General features: G+C 36.0%; 1 protein-coding gene across 1 annotated transcript in view; it reads left to right on the top strand.

The window, feature by feature from the left end:
- Nucleotides 1–301: 301 nt before the first annotated feature.
- The window catches only part of LOC140339240 (alpha-2-macroglobulin-like), a 45534-nt gene continuing 22353 nt past the window's right edge, over nucleotides 302–23482 (top strand). Inside the window, exons 1-14 of the mRNA XM_072423832.1 lie at nucleotides 302–429; nucleotides 6942–7122; nucleotides 9945–10101; nucleotides 10700–10752; nucleotides 12253–12273; nucleotides 13769–13937; nucleotides 14593–14677; nucleotides 15906–16029; nucleotides 17178–17292; nucleotides 17372–17481; nucleotides 18436–18597; nucleotides 20391–20621; nucleotides 21371–21434; nucleotides 22611–22756. Of these exons, the coding sequence (XP_072279933.1) occupies nucleotides 356–429; nucleotides 6942–7122; nucleotides 9945–10101; nucleotides 10700–10752; nucleotides 12253–12273; nucleotides 13769–13937; nucleotides 14593–14677; nucleotides 15906–16029; nucleotides 17178–17292; nucleotides 17372–17481; nucleotides 18436–18597; nucleotides 20391–20621; nucleotides 21371–21434; nucleotides 22611–22756 (1692 nt within the window). The 5' untranslated portion in view covers nucleotides 302–355. The remainder of the gene's footprint in view (nucleotides 430–6941; nucleotides 7123–9944; nucleotides 10102–10699; nucleotides 10753–12252; nucleotides 12274–13768; nucleotides 13938–14592; nucleotides 14678–15905; nucleotides 16030–17177; nucleotides 17293–17371; nucleotides 17482–18435; nucleotides 18598–20390; nucleotides 20622–21370; nucleotides 21435–22610; nucleotides 22757–23482) is intronic.

The raw sequence follows: 23482 nt of genomic DNA, 5'->3' as shown, positions 1-23482 counted from the left end.
ACTGTTTCTCATGGGTTTTCTTTATAAAATGTCACATCAGCTTTAGATCCCACTGTGACAGCAGTAGGCATTCACTATTCATTGTAATTCCCAACACAATCCAGATTTCGTTTTGTGTAGCTGCACAGGAGGTTACACAAATTTAGCAAAATGACCTGATTCCAAAAAACAGTTCTGTAAACAGAAAGCAAGGCAAACACACTGCATCATTTACAGAGCAGCCTTGTGCAAGGGTCACTGTTTTTGGAGTGTGTAACTCCTGTGTCATTGCCAAAGGGGTTGTACACAGATGGACCTTTATAAAGCCTTGTCTCTGCAGTGCTTTTCCTCCTGACCAAGATATCTGGACTGCAGGATGTGGAGCTCCATGCTGGGACTGTGCCTGCTTCTTGCTGTCTTCCATGGGGGAGAACCAAGCAACTCTGAACCGTAAGAAACATGTTTTTTACATTGTTCTATGATATAGAATAATAAAATACACAAAAAACAATTGTATTTTTAAATTATAGTTAATACTATTGTTGCTGTTGATTGGTATTATTCATAGTGGTTGGTGAATAATAATAAATGGCAGAGTTATATTACAATTTGTTTTATTACAAAAAGGTCATTTTTATTAATACCTCTGCAATTATTATTGGTACTTTTGTCTTTACATCAATAGTAACTTTCTACTCTATTTTTAAATGCTAGATTAATGAATAATTACATTATTTATAATACCAGAATCTTCTTTTTGTAATAAAAAAACAAATATGGTATTGGTATTATTATCATTAATAGTAGTATATATTTCTTTACAATTTGTATTGAAAAATAATTATAATAATTATTTTTACTTATAAAGATGAGATGCTCTTACATGTCAGTCAGTCCGTAATCTTTGCCTGGTCTAACTAGTTTGTTGTTTTATTACATTGTATGTTAGGCTTTGGACTGCGATTTATGGAAAAAATGTCACTGTTCTAAAAGCATGTAATATTTTTATAAAAAAAATGCATTTATACATTTACTAACTACTATGCTTTAGCCTTTTACATCAATGCAGGCAGCGCAAAAAATAATAGATCAGTACCCCAGTGAATTTGAGAAACAGGATACAAGTGTATGTTGATCAGTGAGTGTTTCTACAGAATAAAATGAGTTACAGGCATGGTTAGATATTTCATTCAACCTACTTCCCCTGAGGCATACAGACGACTTCCACTGCTGCTTAAGAAACTATTCAAACTAAATTCAGATGGTTGGGATGCAAAACTGGGTGTCACCAGCAGATGTGGCATAACATAATTTAATGGTAATATTTTAAGTTTGGAAACAAATAATTTTCCAAGTATAATGACCTTGTCTAATGGCAACAGTGTATCTAATTCCCCCTGCTGTTTAAGAAATCACATCCTGTTTAAAAAGTGATGTACCACATGCTGTGAAGGTTGCACTCTTTTTTTAATATATTAAATAGCAGCAACTTACCTTTGTCCCAAGATAAAGATCATCACTTTGGCAGATAAATCCTTTGTGGGACTTTAGTCACTTTGTCTCTTTTCTTTTGATAGTTCTCGTGACATATATACTGTTCAAGCTACAAAATCTGGCACCTAAAATGCCTTAGCATTGTCTCTGTTAACAACCCAGCCATCAGGGATGGATTCCCTGGAGTCCAACCTTCTTCTTCAGAGGAGAACTGTAAAAAAAGATTTCCCCAAAGGAAAATGTTTTTCATAAAGCCCTGTAATTAGAAAGTACAATACTTTAAACCTTCACATACATGCTTTACCAAGTTCTTATTATCAATAAATGCAATATGGATATTAGAGAAATGTTAATGAGTGAAGATTTTACAACCTGTGTCAGAAAACAAAGACAAGGGGGAGATATGAACCTTTCATTTTTATTGTTTTATTTAAGTAACAATTTGATAACAAAAAAGACTTTCAGCTTTAATTCAGTGGGTTGGACAAAAAGATTGCATAAAAATGTGGGGAACGAAAGCCTTTTTTTAACACAATCACTTCATTTCAGGGTCTCAAAAGTAATTGGACAAATTAAAAAGCTGAAAAAAATGTTCATTTCTATCCAATACTTGGTTGAAAACCCTTTGCTGACAATGACAGCCTGTGTTCCTGAACTCATGGATATCACCAGATGCTGGGTTTCCTCTTAAGAGGAAGTTACTGTTTGTTTGTAGGCCTCTCTGTCCAAAGTTTAGTCTTCAACAAGTGAAATGCATGCTCAGTTGAGCTCAGATCAGGTGACTGACTTGGTCATTCAAGAATATTCCACTTCTTTGCTTTGATAAAATCCTGGGTTGCTTTGGCTGTGTTTTAGGTCATTGTCCATCTGTATTATGAAACGCCTCCCAATCAATGTGACGCCATTTACCTGGATTTGAGCAGACAGTATGTCTCTGAACACCTCAGAATTTAATCGGCTGCTTCTGTCCTGTGTCACATCATGGATAAACACTAGGGTCCCAGTGCCATGGCAGCCATGCATCCCAAGCCATCACACTGCCTCCACCATGTTTTACAGATGATGTGGTATACTTTGGATCATGAGCTGTTCCACGCCTTTTTCAAACTTTTTTCTTGCCATCATTCTGGTTAAGGTTGATCTTGGTTTCATCTGTCCAAATAATGTTTTTCCAGAACTGTGCTGGCTTTTTTAGATGTTTTTGAGCAAAGTCCAATCTGGCCTTTCTATTCTTGAGGTTTATGAGTGGCTTGCACCTTGCAGTGCACCCTCTGTATTTACTTTCATGCAGTCTTCTCTTTATGGTAGACTTGGATATCGATACGCCTACTTCCTGGAGAGTGTTGTTCACTTGGTTGGCTGTTGTGAAGGGGTTTCTCCTCACCATGGAAATGATTCTGCCATCATCCACCACTGTTGTCTTCTATGGACGCCCAAGTCTTATGGCGTTGCTGAGTTCACCAGTGCTTTGTTTCTTTCTCATGATGGACCAAACTGTAGATTTTGCCACTCCTAGTATTAAAGCAATTTCTTGGATGTTTTTTTTCTGTTTTTGCAGCTTAAGGATAGCTTGTTTCACCTGCATGGTGAGCACCTTTAACCCCATGTTGTCTGTTCACAGCAAAATCTTCCACATACAAGCACCCCCCCCCCCTCCTCAAATATACTCCAGGCCTTTTATCTGCCTAATTGATAATGACATAACAAAGGAACTGCCCACACCAGCCCATGAAATAGCCTTTGAGTCAATTGTCCAATTACTTTTGCCCCTGAAATAAAGTGATTGTGTAAAAAAAGGCTTTAGTTCCTCACATTTTTAGGCAATCGTTTTGTTCAACCCACTGAATTAAAGCTGAAAGTCTGCAGCTCAACTGCATCTGAGTTGTTTCATTTAAAATTAATCGTGGTAATGTACAGAACCAAAATTAGAAAAAAATTGTCTCTGTTCAAATATTTATGGACCTAACTGTATGATGGTTTTATTCAATGTAACACAATATGTAAATAAAGATTTGATGCTTTTAGCTGACTACATACAGTAAGTGGTATTGATATAATTTTAGTTATTATTAATAATTCTACACCAATCTAAAGTCATGTTTGGACATGTGTCTCTTTTTTACTTTGTTAACAACTACTTATCACAGATTGTAAATCAGGCTTTCACAGCTGTTTTTGGCTGCTAAAACCAGCCATATAAGACTACTGTAAAATTATCCTCTTTACAGATGTCCAGACGTATAACTATGAATCTTTCTGTCTTTTCTTAATTACTGCTTTGCACTTCTGTGTTTGTTGCCAAGAGCCACAGGAGTGGACATGTTCAAAGAAAGTCTAAAAAATAATTGTAACAATATAAAATTTGCTAAACATCAGCAATTACCAGATTTTAGGAAGCGCGAAAAAACATTTAGGAATGTGCAATATGAGTATAAAATTAGATACTTCAGACCAGGCCAACACTGTGTGCAAGTTGGCCAGTAGTAATGACAGTGTTGTAATAGGAAGGAACTAAATTCCTGGCATCTCATAGATCAAGATTTTGTCTATGGCTTAAATTGGCAGGGCAGCCATGGGAAACACTTGGCTGTGTACAGGATGTTCCTAATTGAACATAACCAATTCCAGCTACAGTCTGCTGTCCGCCTAAAAATGTACTGCAAATAAAGTGTATGATGTGTGTCATAACATCTAACCAATTGTCTGAGGTAAGAGGCAGCTGGTCTAGGGAGTATACATTGTATAGTTAGCCCTCAGGTCTATTTGATAGTAGATGAAAATATAATGTACCCTAATCATTTATTTAATTATCAATTTCTCTGAGCTAAAACATGTTTCTAGAAAATACATTTGCATTAAAACATAACTGTCTTTGTGTTCGATCATCCTGTTTTCTTATTAAATAAATGATCTCTCATTAAGTGTACTGTACTGTTAAAACTTAACCATCAGAGTATGTGAATAATGACTTAAAATGTTGTCTATTTGCCAGAACTAACAATGTCAAGGTTGTTAAGCTTCTAGAAAAGATTGTGAAATCTGCCAGTGATAATTTAGGTATTAGTTTAGGAGTAGTCATGTAAACAACAATTCTCTGTTATGCTTTTTGTGTGAATAGGCTCACCTTGTGTATTGTTATGTGATACTGGTAACAAAGCTTCCCTCTGATCCTTGTGAGTTCATAGCTCAGTGAGACTATTTATTGATAGGTATGACTAAACCAACCATTTTTGTTGTAGCAATATATATGACGATACACAACTGTCCAGCACTGCTGATCCAATTATCAGTCATTATTAAGCAAATGTAAATACAAACTTTACATATACTTTTTAAATGTCAATGTAATTTTAAACTCCGTTTGAAAATTTGTTAAGCCAGGAGCTCAGCCAACTAAAGAACAGACCTTTATGATATTATGTGCACTAAATATATCAATCAATTGATTTAAAAAGCTCTAATAATTAATAGGTAACTGTAAGAGTTAATGTTTTTATTAAATCTAATGTCTACCCTGTACTTAGCTTACTGGTCAGATTTAACAGTAGGACACTACAGGTCCCAGTTGAAACAACTGCCACAAAGTGTAGCTGATTTTTATGAAAATTAGGTTGCCAAGAAACGTAGAAAAATTGAATTTTAACATTTACTTGATAATTAGTTTATAACAATCTTTATTTGCCATAAAGAGTCTCTTTAACCTGCCAATAGATTTCTAGCAAAGAGTAAATTTATTTGGCATCCAGCTCAGGCAGATGAAGCTAGGTTTAATGTAATCTGGGTTTAATGGTAATTGGCTTTTTAGCCGGTGCCAAATCATTTTTACAGAATTGGGTTACCTTTATGATCCTCCATATGTCATATACAATAAAATGTCATATTAAAGTGGAACTCTAGGCAGGCATAAAAAGACAGATCCTAATGCAATTCTGAAATATTTGAATTTACTTTTTAAATACAAGCAGTGAAAGTACCTAAGTTATGCCTGGTATCCATCTCTTGTTGTTTCCATTGAGTGAAACTGGAGAGTAGAGGAAAAAAAGTGGTAGAAGGCCATAGTTTAAGCATACTGATAGAGAAAGCAAAGTGGCAAGGAGGCAAGTTCATACAGGATAGGATGGATCCAGGATGGTCTGGACTCTCAAATATAGGACATCTAAGGGCAGAAAGGATTACTGTGGGTAACATTTTCCGGATTGAAGAGGAATAGTGAATTTAAAAGCTGTTTATTAAATGTTATAATATTATATATTTTCCTTGATTGTTTTGGCGATTTTATTGGTAATGTTCAATAGTAAATGGTAAAATTTGAAGCTGTAGTGGGAGGTGGGATGGGTAGTATATTTACCAGCATATGTCAGTCAAAGATTTATGCTAAAAGCATTATTTGGAGTGTGGGATGAAACAGGCTAGATTTAGTTGTGGCTTTCCAATGGAATGAACAGTCTAATAATGTCAACTATCTTCCACTTGAACATAGTGTATGTTTTTTTAAAAATAGTTGTTGACAGCAAATGTAAGATTTTTATATATTATAATTATTGCATATTACAATTGCATTTGGTATGAGAACTACATTTTCCCAATAAACACTGGGACATTTTGTGGTAAGTGAAACATAGGACATATGACTGCAGGCAAATGCAGATGGAAGATATCTTTTGGAAATGAAACAAGTCTGAAGTGTTCAACTACCAATAAGGAAAAAAGTGTTCAACTACCAATAAGAAATGTAAATGAAGGAGGAAATAAAGGAATTTAATAATTACTGTCCTAATTATAAATAAATGTGAAAAGCAAGAAGCCTCAAAAGGACAAGTACTATATACTTTCTGATATGCTTCTGACCTGTATTTGCATTCACAGGTCGTTGACTACGACTAAACTGTTCTGATATGTTGGATTGGTATTCTATACTGTGTAATGCTAAATAAAGATATGACCTACTTTATTTATATACAATAATACAATATAGGTCATCAAACAGTCGTTTGTGCTTCTTTTATGTTTTGTGTTAATTTGGTAATACAGAATTACTGTTATTTGTACAAATAGGCATCACCCTATATTCCAACACATACATGTGCATTTATTGTATTTTAGATATATCATTTACATTTAAAAAGCCTCTCTTGGAGACAACCAAAAACCCTAGGAATGCAGCTGGTTGCCATCTCAATATCATAAATTTGTTTCTGTGCTCCTAGTAATCTTAAATTATCTAATAAAACCGCAAACATAGAAAAGCCAATTGCAGCAGACTATAATCTATTCATATTTAGTTTTTTTTTTGCTTTCCCTGCTTTGCTGAACCATTCATTGTCCCAAGTAGTCTCATCCCATGCAAATGCTGGCCAGATGTACAAATTTCCTACCCACTGAAATTCCTTTAATTGTATAGTTTTATTTGTGGATTTATGTTTTTATTTTATTTATTTTAAATCAAACCAATTTTTCTGTTTGTCCAGGCAATATATGCTGTTGGTGCCAAGTGTATTAAGCTCAGGAAAGGAGCAGACATTCTGTTTGCAGTTGTCTCACCTTAATGAGTCCGTTCATGTGACGGTGGCCCTGGAGGCACAGCAAAATGTTACACTGCTGGAAAAGCAAGTCACAGAGCCGGAGAATGATGTCTGCTTCACATTCCAGGTGAGGAATAGTAGGTTATCTGTAATATGTAATTAAAACTATATGTAAGGGCAAGACCTTTATTTGATGATTTTTATTGGAGTGAGCAAGAGTCGGTCCCTGCCAAGTGTTTTTGCTGTATGTGTAACTATTTTTGTTCTGGTGGCCAATCTAAGACAGAAAGTAATAATAATGTAATAATAATGACAAGAGTTATGGGAAGAAAATTACCTTCCCTTTAAAAGATTTTCTCTCAGTTGCTGTTGTATCCCAGACAGAAAGTAAAGAGAAGTCTCCTTAACCATAGGGGGCCATAGATAGAAAGCAAATATATTGCTACTCTATAGACAACTATAAAAGAAAAAGCTTGCCTATACAGTGGGTATACAAAAGAATCACACCCTGCAAAAAATGTACATTTACGTTGCACTGTAACCCAAAATGAAGATACACACAAAAAAATATTTTTTTCCTATCTGTAACTTACCCAATAAAAGATATAATAGTTCAGAATCACTGAGACAGATAAAGGATCAGTACCAGGCATTGTCAAAAGATCTTAGGGAAAAAGTTATGGACAAGAAAAGTCAGAAGACTGGAGGTCTATCATTAAAAAGTGGAATGTGTTTGATGATACTTTCCTCCAAACTGGATGAATGAGCCAGGAGGAATCTGGTCAAAGAAGCTACTATGAAACACATGGCACATTTGAAGAAGACACCAACATTTATAGTCATTGTGTACATTGTGACAACAATATCAGGAGCTTCACAAATGTGGCTTGTATGAAAGTGTTGCCAGTCCTCAAGAAAGGTCACATTAAATTTCAGCTGAACTTTGATAGACTTTCAATTGATTCTGAGGTCAAGAGTAAAAAGCTGAACTATTTAGCCTCAACATCAAATCGTACATCTGGAGGAAAGCCAATGTAGCTAACCAAAGATCACCATGCCTACAGTAAAGCATGGTGGTAGCATTTTGTTGTGGGAGTGTTTCTCTGTAGCAAGTACTTCGTCAACATTAAAGGAAAAATGGATGGTGCAACAAATCATCATCATATCTTGAGAAAACCCTGCTGTCTTTTGCCAGAATGTTGACAATAGGAAGATGGTTCACATTTCAATCTGACAATAACCCAAGGCATGCAGCCAAATACTTAATTCAGGAGAAAAAGGTTAATGCCCTCTCATAGCCTACTCGGAGCCTAGACTTAAACCTTATTAAAAATCTGTGGAATGACAAAGATTGCAGTCTGCCAAAGGTTACTATCCAATTTAACGGAGTAAGCAAGAACTGGACCTTCTAGATGCGCAAAGTTGATAGAGATGTATCCTAAACAGACTTGAGGCTGTAATCAAAGCAAAAGATTGTTCCATAAAGTACAAACATCATGGGGGGCATCATTTATCCATCTAAGTGATTCTGTTTTTTTGTGCTGCCCAGCTAGGAAATCCAGGGAGCAGACACCCTTAGCTATCGATACATTTTTAACTTTTCATTCAGAGTGATATCTCTCATGGAGGTCAGTAAACACATGGGTTTGAATAACTAAACAGCCATTAACATTGAAAGTAGAGTAAAAGCTTCCAGCTCCTACAGAACCTCCTAAAAATATTAAGATTCTTAGAAAAAAGGTACACAATATTGCTACAAGGACATGGTTATTTTTACCAACTAGTTTCAGACTTTTATGATTGGTCACTGTATGCAAACCAGATGAACTTTGTTCCCCAACAACTAGTTGGATTTCAGCTACAATGTTACTGCTGATTTAATACAATTTTACTGCTGAGAGCAAAATATTTGTTTCTCTCAAGACTTTTTTAATTTTCAAAGTTTCTTTAATTCACTTTATATGTATATGTATATGTTTTATATATATTCCCTAATACACTTGTCCAACAGGCAGTATAAAGGGCAATACTGATGAGCAATGATTTGTAACCCACAACAATTAATTTCTAAACTGATCTTTATACAGTGAACTGAGGTCTGTTTTGGTAGGGTTTATTGTAGTTTCAGATCTTGTTTGTACTGACAACTATACAAACCTGGATTTGTTCTGGCAGGCCCATCTAAGAAATTTTGGTTCTACAGCATTTACATAACCCATGCAAGCTGAACAAACTACATTAAATTTAATGAGAAGCTTTATTTTCTTACAAAAAACAAGGGAAGGTACAGCGGGCATTCTAATAAACACCACGCATGGTTTCTATTTAAACACACTGAACAGTAAGACCAACTGTGCGGTAGCAACTATTTCCAGCACATCATGACTAATATGGAATGTTGTTTTGGTCAGTTTTTGGGTGGAATTTTAAGGCTAAACTCCATCTTTGCTTTCAGTCTTTCAAAGTTGTACAGGTTTATCTTGTGTACTAAAATAGTTTTCTGATTTCACTGTATACTGTGAGTTTCTTACAGTGTGCATTAGAAGTTGAAACACATCAGAAAGCCCACTGCTTTTACTGGCTGGAGAACATCTACTGTCACATCAGTCACAGCCTTTTCCTTTCCAGCCTAAATGTTTCTGGCTTATCCCTTGTTTTAATTGGATATCAGTTCATTCAATTTCAGAAGCTCACATGGTCATTACCTTGAGAAGTTTACATGCAAATACACTGATAGCTGCGGTAAAAAGTTTTGAGATAGAAAGCTGTGATGTTTTCAGCTAGACCCTGCCAGCCATCTGCCTTTATTGAACAGAGGAGCAGAGGGACCCAGCGAGTAGATTACTTGGGTCTAAAATATGGAATGAAGTCAAAAACAACAAAAAGTATAATATAAGCAGGTTCACCAACTGATCCTATCAATGTTTAATCTCTTCCTTTTTACTTCAGACACCAGAGGTTGAGGCTCCACAAATGGCGTACATCACACTTGATGCTGTGGGTGATACTCTGCACTTTAAGTCAAAGAGAAGTGTCCTCATCAGGAGCCTATATAATCTAGCATTCTTGCAGACTGACAAGCCCATCTATAAACCTGGACAGAAAGGTACCCTGCTTGAATTTTTTACAAGCGTAAACAAATAATAAATAGCACGCTGCAATTAAATGCCAACCTTGTAATTGTATATACTGAACTTTGCTGCACGTTATCTTGTATTTATGTGTCACTACCATATTATGCAGCACTTTATAAAAAATATAGTTATGTTACTGTCTTTCAAAAGGGCCTCACAAGCTAATGTGCCTACCATAAACAGGGAAACCAATTAACATTTCTGAATGTTTTTGGAATATTGGAGGAAACCTACACAACACAGGGAGAACAGGCAAACTTCATGCAGTTAGTGTCTTAGCTCATATTTGAACACGGGAACCTGGTCCTGCCAGGCCAAAAGTGCTAGCCACTGATCTATACACTATAATGCAAGACTTAACTAGGATAAGAATGGGGATGCAGCACTTCAGTTTAATGTTAAGGCCTCTCCTTTAATTAGTAGTACATTTGCTGCACAAATAAAAGCTACTAGAACAATTACCAGTTATGGATAACTTGCCTTGCACCTTCCTATGCTATTGTATTAACTACACACTCAATTCTGCTTAGAACATGTATATAACAGAATCTCTGTTTCTCTGATATGTAGTTCAATTCCGTGTTGTCACAATGGATGAGACATTTCATACCACCAATGAAAAGGTATGTTAGGTATTTAACATGCTTAAAAAACGTTTAAACCCTAAAACACTAAAGTGCTTTCTACCAACAGTATTCTAAATGAATTTATACATTTTGTGCTTACTTTACTCTTTAATTATGTGTATTTTACTTACGCTGAAGGAAGTTCTTTAAATTATATCTAATGTGAAGACAAACATGTAATGTACTGCATTTTACCTGTGTTTCGAGATGGTGCTGGCCATAGTTGTAATTTTTCAGGCCTGGATCATTTTTAGTAAGTACAAAAAATACCTATTGATCATGCTAGAAATGCAGTGCCTTTGTCACTCCCTGTGAGCTGAAGTGAAAGCACAATCAATGTAATCTATTCATTAGATGAGGGTGCGATAATTGGAAGCTTGGAAATAAGAAAAGACATGTTTAGGTGCAAATTGGGTGGGATCTGTGGCCCCTCCATGAATTCAGTGTTAGTGAGCAAAGCCACCTGGGGCAGGAAGTGTGTTATTTGCTGAACTACCTGCTGAAAATTAATAAAAAAAGAAAATCTAATCTGAAATCTAAGAATAGAATACAAATGCACCAACCTCACCTAAGGAGTTCTGGTAGGTTTTATTACAGTTTATTACATTTTTGTTTTAGGGATGATACTAGTTAGTGGAATTATGGACTAAAAGCTTCCTTCCTGTATGAAACTAAAATCTTCCTAGAAAGTCACAATCAAAACCATAGAAATAATGGAGATTGTAATGGAACCCACCTTAAATCTGGAATGATATGGGTTTTTACTTCATTCATAATAATTATATGCTCCTGGTTAAGCCCCTGTTCAGTATTATTCGGTACAAAAAAAAGATTTGGTTACTTTTATAGCTACAAACATAAAAAAGGTATAAAATGGCAAATTATTAAAAAATGTATCTGATTGACTACTTGTTGTAAATAATGTAGATATAGCTCTTCTGCTATCAGTCACCATGTTTATTTTAGTTCTGTACCCCAAAATCACGATAGTCATGGCCAACCTGACAAATCTTAGGCTGTATATTACTGCAGGAAAGCAAACATTCTGCAGAAAATGTGAAAAAGAACAATGTTCTCTGTAAAGGGTTTGGCCTCTAATATACCGATTGGTATATCACCCTGTATCTTGCACCACTGATTGAGACTTATAGTTGTCACACATTACACAAACATGGTCTTACTCTGAATATCAGAAAGATGGTCCTATGCAATGATGTGCAGTTGATGTTGGTGCTAGTGAATGTAGCCAGAAAATGTAAGAAAAAAAAATGCTAGAAGGGGCAGGAAACAATGAGATGAAAAAGTATAAAAAATATTTTTGCTGTATTATGTGGATAGAAAAAAAACACTATGACAATGTTTAATACACAGGATAAACTAAATGCAATTCAGTTAGAGTTTCGATCCATACAAATATTACTTACATACTTTAGTATGGAAAACTTGTTATTATTTTTTTTCTTTTAACCTATTATCTTTTTCTATTTATATTTTCAGTTTCCTGTAATCTATATTGAGGTAAGAAAAGAATAATGTGTTTTTGGTCAAACAACCTGACTGAATGCTGTTTATTAAAGCTAAATATTCTCTTCTGCTATGTTAAAAACAACCATATGATTAGAGCATTTGTTTTCTGTAAATATATGTAGAAGGTTTTATAAGGTATAAATCATTTTAGATTAAACACCATACAACCAATACACATTTCAATAACACTACACAAAGCACAATGGCCTAAAGGAAGCAAGTTTCAGATCCTCTGTAGTCAAATAAAATGTACAGTTTCCTTATTTGCTCATGGTAACTGCACTTTTGGCCATTATACTGCACATTGCTTGCCTGTATCTATCATCTGTTTTAAAGAATATTTTTTTCTAGAACCATGGCCCCTAAATTAGGTGAGCAGACATTAGGACATACAAGGGGGTACACCTCAAGGACAGTTTGCAAAATAGGCAGACATAAATCAGCTCTCTCATCAGTGAACATAAACAGAGCTAAAGGTTTTCACAACCTTTAATCCTAAAATATTTTCAACTCTTGGGGGAATAATGATAAGCAGTGGGATGAATGCCCCCCTTACACAGAACTAAAACGTGCTTTGGTGTCATGCCTCTGACCAGTGGCATTGGTCATGAAACTATGAGGCCACTATCACTTGGGAGGTCAGTCATCCAAAGCTCAAGCATCCCCAGCAACGTCTGGAGGAACCCTTGAGTTCAACAGAACCATGAGCTTAAGAATTACTTGGTAGAACCATTTATCAAGTACAGCAAGTACAATAAAACATTAAACATTTATTTACAGTTTTTTAAGAAGCTCCAGCAACCATAAATGCGATATAAACACTAGGCGAGTTTATATATTTATGAAACATCCCAATAAATACATATAACCCTGCAGAGCCCAGGTTGGTGTTATGTACCCAATTACTTTTTTAGACTTACTTGCAGTAGTCGAACGGTTTATTTATTTATCATCATGTTCTTTACTGTATTTTGTGTCTTTCCTTATGTTTTTTTTTTTAAATATTTTATAATAGGAAGCATAGATGTGAATTTATAAAGCATATCTCTATCAGCATGTCTCCAATCTCTTTAAACTCATGTGTTATGTTCTTAGTCCTTTACACCTCTCATAGTATGTTTAGAGTCTTTGACTATCTATTATTGCAATTCTGTAGTCTAAGACTGATATTTTGTATAGCCCTTTCATGATTTCAGGGAGTTGTTGCACTTTAGGGTCCCTCAATCAAAAAAAGTTGATAGCGATTGACGTAAAGAACAATTGCTCTGCTTAGTGGTACCACTAATTAGAATACAGGCACAAAATAGTATACTTCTTCCTATATACATAAGTTAATTATAAATGAATCTAAAAAATGAAATGAACATAGTAATATGTAAAAAATAAAGTAATTACAAAACTACATTGTGTTTTTAAATAATGCTATTTAATACAAAGTACAATATATACACATATGGATGGTATCTGATCTGTTATGTTTTCTTAGGATCCTTCTCGAAACCGCATCTTTCAGTGGGTTAATGTAGTGACAAACAGAGGAATTGCTCAAGAATCCTTCCTGCTCACCTCTGAGCCCAGGTTGGGGACATATAAAATGGTTGCACAAAGGGAAAAGGGATCCCAGATTGAACATTCCTTTACTGTGGAGGAATATGGTAAAGTTTTTATTTTATGGAACGCATTCTTTTTTTTAACATTTCTTATTTCAGAGATATGTTTTCAATATTTTTATGTATATGTTACTTGAGAGGTTGCTAAAACGACTACAAAAAGCAGGAGTCTGCAAAGAGTTGATGCAAAAGAGAGAGGATTTACTGAAGGAAAATAAAGTTGCTTTTGAAGTTTTTGATGCCTTTAATTTTCCGTCTTTTTACATTTCTGCTTCCTCTGTAAGCCCAGAAATATTGCAGTCTGTAGACAGAGAGTGATTGCTTACCTAAACCTCAGCCAGATGTTTATTAAGCTGTTGCGTGTCATTTACTGGCCTATGGAGAGCTGAATACACACCCTTCTCGCCTCTATAAACAGCTGACATTAAATAGGGGGAGATGTTAGAATACATAAAGCTAGTAAAAGATAAAGGGATTGTAGTTGAAAGACCAGGCTCATACAATGAATGTGGTATAAACATACATTTACCAGCTCAACATGCATAGCACAGGCCTTTCTTGGTTTCCATCTGTCCATCTAACGCTATGATTATACATTACAATATGCTGCTGATGCGCCTAAATGTGACTAATTACCTGACTGGTGGAGAAGAAGTAACTGAGAAAGCAAAATCTCATCTTTTTTATCATTATTTTTTAGTGTTACCCAAGTATGAAGTACAGGTGAAAATGCCCAAGGTCATCACTATCCTAGATGAAGAAATCAGTGTTTCTGTATGTGGAAAGTAAGTGTTCTATTCTGAGACTGTCAATGAAGCTTGTACCGTAGTCATACCAATGTCAGTCATAGCTTCCTTCTGTGTTAACAAAGTTAACCTTTACATTCAGCAATCTGCAGTTATTCATATGCTTCCAATCAATGGGTCTGATTTATTAAAGCCTCCAAGACTGGAGAGGATATACTTTCATCAGTGAAGATGGGTGGGCCATAAAACCTGGAATGGACTAAAAACATTTGCTAACAAATATCAAATGACTTTTCTATTCCAGGTTTGCTGTATCACCCAGCTTCACTGATAAAGTGTATCCTCTCCAGTCTTGAAGAGCTTTAATAAATCAGAACCAATGTGTAGAACTGTATAAGACCCATTGTTCTTACTCCTCTTTTGCTTCAGTGCCCTGGGTAGTACCAAATGAAGATGACAAAAGTTATAATAAAGAGTCAAACAGTATAATTAGTTGTAACATGTGGTTTTTATGATGCTACAAGCCTTTATGAAGGACTTTTAGTCTCTGTTTGAAAATACCAATTACATCTGGATTGTATTTTTTGAATCAATAAGAAAATCATAGCTAATATAAGCTACCTTTTGACACAGAAAAAAATATTTGTCAATAAAGCTGAAGTTACTTTATGATAAAAAGTTTTTTTGGGGCAATTTAAATCAATGTGTTTTTGGGGAACCCACCAGCTGTATTCAACTTGGCTATTCCAAAGGCAAAACAGAACTTGCTGGAGGAATTATAATTTACCTTTAAGCTGAAAAAAAAAACAATAAAAACACATAACCAGGCCATTTAGCCTGTGGCTCCCGTATTCCTCCAGGAATGGGGACACATTCTTTTTAAATACTGGAGAATCCACAGAAGATAATTGACAGCTTGGTGTTCAAATTCTATCTCTGGGACAAGGAATTAAACAAGTGGTTTAGGAAAAGTGGTATCAAAGAAAAGACAATTAGACATATTGATATGATTACACTGTGCCTGAAATGGCACTCGTTACGATAAAGGAATGATCAATCCTGTTTTTAAAAAACTAAATGTATTTGTATGTAAAAGAAGCCGAACATGGCTCTTCAGGCCCCATATTGGTTGTACAAAAAACCTGATTAAACTTATGTGGGATCACACAGTCAACTAGCAGTCTGCATGTTCAAAGGCGACAACCCTATATGTTTTTTTATGTGTAAATATGGTTATACAAGTATAATATAACAAATTCTATTATAGGTACACATATGGTAAACCTGTGGTAGGAAGGATTCATGTCCAGGTCTGCAGAGCATTTTCTTACTCTTATACTTCCTGTCCTGATGAAGCACAAAATCAAGTGTGTGAGGAACTGTCAAATGAAGTAAGCATAGTACTGTAGCTCTAAATACAATAGAGTAATTTGTTTAGAATTATACATAAAACAAAATTCTACCTGATGAACAATTACTACAAGCTTTGCACATATTACAGGATTCATAGAGCATTTAGTGTTTTATTTAATGTTGACACACCAGAAGCAACATACTTTCAGGCTTTGTCTTTTTAAATGAAACCTTGTATGGAGCCATGCAGGGGTAGAATTAATCAGCCTTGACTCAATTACATCTTGAGATACCTAGTTTCCAAACAACAAATATTGATTTGAATGATGTGGGGAAAAAAACCCACCTAATAATTAATTGATAATTTTACCCAATACAAAAGAGAATATTTTGTTTCATTTAACTTCTTAAGCTGCGTACACACTTGCAATTTTTGTCGTTGGAAAGGATCTTTCACGATCCTTTCCAACGACAAGGGAGTGCACGATGCATGAACGGTGCTGTACATACAGCACCGTTCGTGCTCTATGGAGAGGGGAGGGGGAGAGCGACGGAGCGGCACCCTGCTGCACGCTCTCCCCTTCCCTTTCATTAGGATCGGCTGTCGTCCATCGTCCGTGGATCCGGCAGGTCGGTCGTCCGGACGATGGACGACACCGACTGTACACACGGCAGATTTTCGCCCGATAATTGGCCAATGCCGATTATCGGGCGATAAAAATCTGACGTGTGTACGTAGCTTTAGTCTTCACCAAATGCGTAAAGAAAATATGTACAATGCATAATTTCTTGACTTAACATACACATTAAAAATTCTTTTTAAATTAGGTTTTAAAGCAGCCAATTAAATTATCATTGCCTTTCACCTAAAATGCTCCATTTTGCAGGTCTTACAAAATAGTCTATATAAAACCTTGATACTGATACAGCAGTTAAAGCAGCATTGAGATGAATACTGAAATTTAAAAACATAGAAGGTCAGACTTTTTATATGTTTTGCTTAATGTAGTACTACTTGCCTTTTTTGTGTTTAGCTTACTAAACTATATTCACCGGCACCAGAACCAACAACTCTAGCTCTGTACGTCAGTTTTCTTTGAGTTCTTTGATTTGTTGCAAAGACCAGCTGATATGACACTATTTGATAGAAATATCTGAATATCTCAAAAATAATTCTCCTTTGCAGACGGACAACAATGGCTGTTTTTCTGAAGTAGTGAAGACAAAAGTTTTCCAGTTAAGGCGTTCTGGCTATGAAAACAAACTCACTGTTACTGCCAAGATAACTGAGGAGGGAACAGGTGGGAGAAAGCAACATGGAAGCATTATATAGGAGGCAAGGCCACAAACCTGGCATACTAACAATGTTGTCTCCATTAGGTGTGGAAATGACCGGTGAGGCCTCCTCCGAGATAAAAAACACAATCACAAAAGTGTCATTCCGACAGCTGGACTCCCGCTTTAAGAGAGGTATTCCCTTGTATGGACAGGTAAGTTATGATAATGAAACAAAATGTCAAATAGTTTGATGGACACAGATCATAACCAAGGGAAAATGTAGCAGGAATATAGGCATTCTTTAGAAGTATAAAACAAAGTTCTAGAACTTGTTCCTGTTAGTCAAGGAGAAAAAGTAGTAAGAGTATAATGGAGTCTAATTTTGCTCACTTTCTTCTCAAAACACTAGACTGACTATTTGCTGACTTTAACACTCTGATTCACGAATATCCTGACCTACACACTTATTTTATAGACCACATTAGGGCCTGTGCCAATATGCTTTGGGGCAGTGGTCACCAAACTTTTTGGACCTATGGACCACTAAATTTACAGTCTTGTGAACACGCATGCGCATGAAGCCGTGTGTCACTCAAAGGGGAAGGAACTTCCCCCAGAGTGACGTCATGATGATACTCTACCATCTCAAGTCTGAGTCCAGAGACACAACCCGCCTACCACCCTCACCCTGCGATCCATATGGGAGACATGGTTCATGGCTCTGGCCGGTAAGCCCCCCAGCAGTGTCAGAAGAAGGACCACCAAACTGTTCTCCATTTGTCAACTGCTGCTTTAGGGTTAAATTAATGGCAAATTAAGTTTTTTTTTTGGGGGCGCACTCCACTCGCAGATCCATTTTAGAGACTTCTAATTCAGAGTTTTTTTACAGGTGAATGTGAGCAGAAGTAGATCCCCACCCCTTTAGAATTTTATTTCTCTAAACTGCATCAACCTGCTTAAATATGCTTATGTATCTCCATTGGCTTGTATAAAAGAGAAGCACATTCTAATGCAAACAATAGCCAGTCAAAACAGGTCCTTAAGAACCTGACCACTCCACCACTGTCCATTGGAGGCTTCACAAATTCATGGATTTTTTCTGTCTAACATTTAATTTCAGTTATTGCCATAGAAGTTAAATTAAATAATTTCTTGCCTTTTCATAGGTTTTCCTGGAAGATGCTGCGGGAAATCCTATTGCCAATGACACTGTAACATTGTTTGTTGGTTCTGATGGAACAAACTACACTTACACCACTGGACCTGATGGAACAGCAGATTTCGCTATCAATACCACACAATTCTACCAGCATTCCCTAACATTAAAGGTTAGAACAACCTGGGAACTAGCACAGTGTTACAGACACCTAAAAAAGTTGGCTGTAACAAGCTGATAATATGTGATAACAATTTTTCTGACAGTGTCAGTATGATGCCAGCAGCAAATATGGAATGTACTAATTGTCTCATTTTCACAAATTATTGTAGATGATGATCCTGCAAATAACTATAAAAAGTAGAAAAATATAGTACACATCCTTAAATTCTAAGGTTTCACACATTAGGTCATAATAAATCATCTGATCCTAAAATTATGAACAAAAACACATTACATGTGCACTTGAATAAATGATAATCAGAATGGTCATATGTGACCACCTCTATAGAAACAGAAATTTTGCAGCAGTTTGCTTGTCTGGATAATGCAAGTGTATGTTAACCCAATGCCAAGGAGCAAATATGTCAGCAATGATCTTAAAGAAACATTTGTTGTTTCAACTGATGGCATCAAACTAGGAAGTGGCATAGTGCCTTTTCCATTCAATTTGAAGTTCATTATTCTACAGTAAGGAACATATTTACAAATGTAAAACCTTCATGACAGTTAAGCCAGTCTTCCCAGAAGTGGACATCCCAACAAATGTAACCAAAGGTCAGACCGTGCAATCTTGCTTATACCAATTGTCAAACACAGTGCTAGAGGGGTGATGATTTCAGCTTGGTTTGTAGTCACAGAACCTGGGCATCTTCATTCATTGAGTTGACCAATAACTTTTATGTATACCAAAGTATTCTAGAATCAAAGCAAGGCCATCTGTGTGATAGCTAAAGCTTGTAGAAATTGGGACACTGTATCCCAGCACACCAACAAATCTACAGCAAAATGACTGACTGGGCCATTGCAACATCTTGACTCTGGCTCTACATGATATTAATTCACATAGTGATGGCTTCTAAATTTTGTCTGGAAACTGTTATTTGTTTTTTTGAGATTAGATTTACCTTAGAATTGACAGAAGGTGCACTATATTTTTCTCATTTCTTTTTCTTGTAACCACACCAGCTCATTATCACTATAGAGATACTAAAGTAATACCACATATGACAGCTCTGACTACAATGTAAACATTCCCATAGACACAAAATTACAGTAATCCAATTCTAGCAGTTTGAAATTGGATAGCTGAATAACCTCTTGTTCTGTTTAAAGAGTAAAAGTTTAGCACATGGGTTAGGAAATTTGAAACAATATCTAATGGTTATTGATCAGTTATTGGGTACAAAGGACACAATTGTACAGCATATGCTGTACTTCTCTTTAACACAGGTACATTTTGTACTGCTTTATCATTTTAATTATACTGCAAGTGCAGAAAATACTAGTTAATCCATCCAGTGTTTTCCTAACTTTCTATTTTGGCTGACAACAAGGAGGCCTTATTACAACATTTTTTCCTTTTGTCCCATTGCAAATGCAAACATTGTTTTTTTTTCAAAGCAGTAGTGCTGACTTGACTCCCAAGAGCCTTGCCAAACAATGTGCATAAAGAATAGGGCTCATGAGAAAGTAGGTCTGGAGGGTGGAGGGCATGTCTGAATAAATAGGGACTAAGCTCTCGTCTGCCCTGGCAAGAATTTGTCTGGTAATTTTGAGTAATTAAAGTTGTTTTTAGCCCAAGGTACAATGTAATAGGAAAAAAACTTCAACTGGGACATGATCTGCAGGAAGGTTTGGTGGTACATTTAGGTAATGCTTTTACATTTGACATTTTATGTTTTGACCAAAAATAATTAGAACAGTATATATTCACTAATAAATAAAAATTATTTTAATACACAGGTTACCCACAAGTCAAAGGATCGACACTGCTACAGTCAGTCTTCAGTGTTCCCTGTATATGAAGCGGATTCCCAGACTGTCAACCATTTCTATTCTAGAAGCAAAAGTTATCTAAAGATCCAGCCTATATTCCACACTCTGAAGTGTGGACAGCATGAGAGCCTCACAGTGCACTTTACTCTGACTCCAGAAGGGATTGGAGACATGAACCATGCTGTGTTCCATCACCTGGTAAGTATGCAGCCTTTGCTCTTTTTTTTTTTTTTTTTTTGCACATTTTCTTAGTTTTACCTCACATTATTCTTAGACATTTAAGAAATACTTAACTGGTTTCAAGAAAAGGCACATGAACAAAAGTTATATAAAAAGTTTGTAATTAGTGGAGACTAATTTTACTATAATCCTATTTTTTTCCTATTGCTCATTCGGGTGTTACAGAATGATTATTGAGATATATGCCCTGCCAAAGGTGAATAGACTTTAAGAAACCTTATTCAAGATGGGCAATATCTGTGTGATTTGCAAAAAATGCATTGCTTCTTGGTATGAATTTCAGGTACATGTTATGGTCCTTTCAGGTCTGGTAGTTTTTACTTTTTTCTTTTAATTTCCGGAAAGACTGTGTCAGTTATGATCTAGCTGTCCACTTCCCAAACCGATTGTTAGAATGTTGACTGTAGCTTGCTACTTGCTTATTAGTTACATCTACTTTTAACTGTATGGACCCAGACACAAAAGAAAAGAGATATGGTTTAATGAGGGAGTGTTCCTCAGAACATTTTCTCAACCTATTTTTCTCAACAAATGTCCAGAAGAAATAAAATTATTACAGCTGCACTAAGCACTGGTCTAACAGAATGGAAAGATAAATGCATTTCATGTTTGTCCCTGCTTGAAATTTTTAATTAAAATGAGCCAGTTACAATATATAGAGTAAAATTTGAAAAAACGAACTAATACAATTCTTTTATTATGTACAGATAATGTCAAAAGGAAAAATTATTGATTCTGGAAATCACAAAGTGGAACTCAATGCAAAACAAGGTAGATATACGATTATACTATATAAAAACAGAGGTGCTAATACTGGGAGAGAATGCATGTGCATGCACTCTGTAAAGCAATCCAGAAATAAATAAATAAAAACAATATTATGCAAAATAGGCAAGGTATTTTCTTTGGGTGTTGGCCTTGTATATGAAGTGTATGGGAGACTTTACTAAACAACTTAGTGAATTTTGGAATATTTTTTAGAAAAGCAAACATAGAATTTCTAAAAGAGAATTCACTCCTTTCTACCTAGATAAGATACAGGTCTTATATACTAGCCATACCTGTAAATTAATATGCTGCTAACCACTATGATGATGAGATATTGAAATATGTTTTATTGAAGTCCACAATATAACTGGCACTTCTGGCAGTGTATTATTAGGGTCCCCCACAGCTGGCACTAATTTCTTCTGTTGGATACATGACTTTTGTATCCTATAATGGTTGGATTTTAAATTTTTAAAGTCAGTGAACGCTGCAAGGGACCCAGGGAACCAACACAACCAGAAGTGTTGATTGTAGTGTGGACTATAGCATAAGATTTCTCAGCATTGAAAAGTTGGATTGAAGAACAGGAAAAGTCTGTATATCCTGTCTTTTTTACGGGTATGGTTCAATTGAAAAAAATGTATAACAAGGTCAGGTAAGTACACTCTTTTTTTAGGTTCAGGATCTCTAGTCATCCTATTTGGCCAGGCCGGAATGATACACATGCATGGGTGTTTTTTCATTCCTGGCAGCCAGGTATGCCATGATGAGTACACAGAGCTTCACATGAATATTTTACTGCAAAAATATTGCAGTAAAGTTTGGGTTATTTATTGCAGAAGACACATTGCATATCCCTTCTGCAATAAAGAACCTGCCTGCAATTTAAGGCAGGCTTAAGGCACTGAAGCAGTGGGACAACCTTAGTTTTTTGTGTCAGCTGGATGCCAAAATGATCAGTAGATCCGGAGGCATAGGTAGGTACAGGTACCCCTTCAAACAAATCAAACCAGGCCTATTAAATATCATGGGTTGTCCCACCAGCCAAAAGGGGGAATAGAAGATAGTAGAGGGAATAGACAGAGATCTGAGACCTTCTTAATTTGATTTTATAAAATAGTTTTGGATTTGTTTTTGGCTATGTGAAACAGTGTTATTTTTCTTCTTTGTTTATTGCAGAGTCACATGGACAATTTACATTTAAGCTTCCTGCCAACGTTAATACAGCACCACTGGCTAAAGTGCTGGTCTATCTGGTACTAGACAGTAATGAAGTAATTGCAGACAGTGTCAACTTCAAATTGGAGAAGTGCTTTGGAAACACGGTATGGATAAATCCATTACTTTTATTGCCTTACATCAGCCCAGAGTTTTTCTGCATATTCTGATCATAAAATTTTGCATTTTGAATAGTTACAAACCCCAGCATCTCATCATTAGTCCACTTTCACAGATACAAGGACTCCTACCTCCCCCCTGCTTTGCTAAGAAAGCCCCTCCCAACAGTTTCAAACATCAGATCATTCACAGGAAGTGGTCTACTCCCAGGCAGACTACTTTACTTGTCCCAGAGCCTCCTATCAGACATAGGCGCTGAATCTAGCTAGGCACTTCTGGCTTTCATCATATCACTGACGCATGACTGTGGTCATTACCCCCCCATTTCTTCTGAATCCCCAGATATTTATGCTTTCCTCTGAACCTGCTTCACTCAAATCCAATCCCAATGACTGGGTTGTGGTTAAACATCCCTCACCCTGAGTTGGTCTCCTGCTCCACCTTTTACCTGGAAAACCTCCTGACAACATGAGAAAGTGACCAACCACCAAGCTAGGAGCTTCACAAAGCTAACAGCCAAAATTAAATAATTGGGCTTCATCATAGAACAGCGGTGAAAGGGTCCTATCGGTAAGGGTGACATTCTTCCCACTGGCCAACAATGTAAGAGGCATTCTTCTGACTAACCAACACAATAATGTACTTTGAACCGTGGATATAGGTAATGTAGCAGGAGTTCCCTAGGACCAGAAAGTTTTTTTTAAGAGTGTTTC

Source organism: Pyxicephalus adspersus, chromosome 10, assembly GCF_032062135.1.
Source record: "Pyxicephalus adspersus chromosome 10, UCB_Pads_2.0, whole genome shotgun sequence".
Lineage (NCBI taxonomy): Eukaryota > Metazoa > Chordata > Amphibia > Anura > Pyxicephalidae > Pyxicephalus > Pyxicephalus adspersus.
This window is presented reverse-complemented; position numbering and strand designations above follow the sequence as displayed.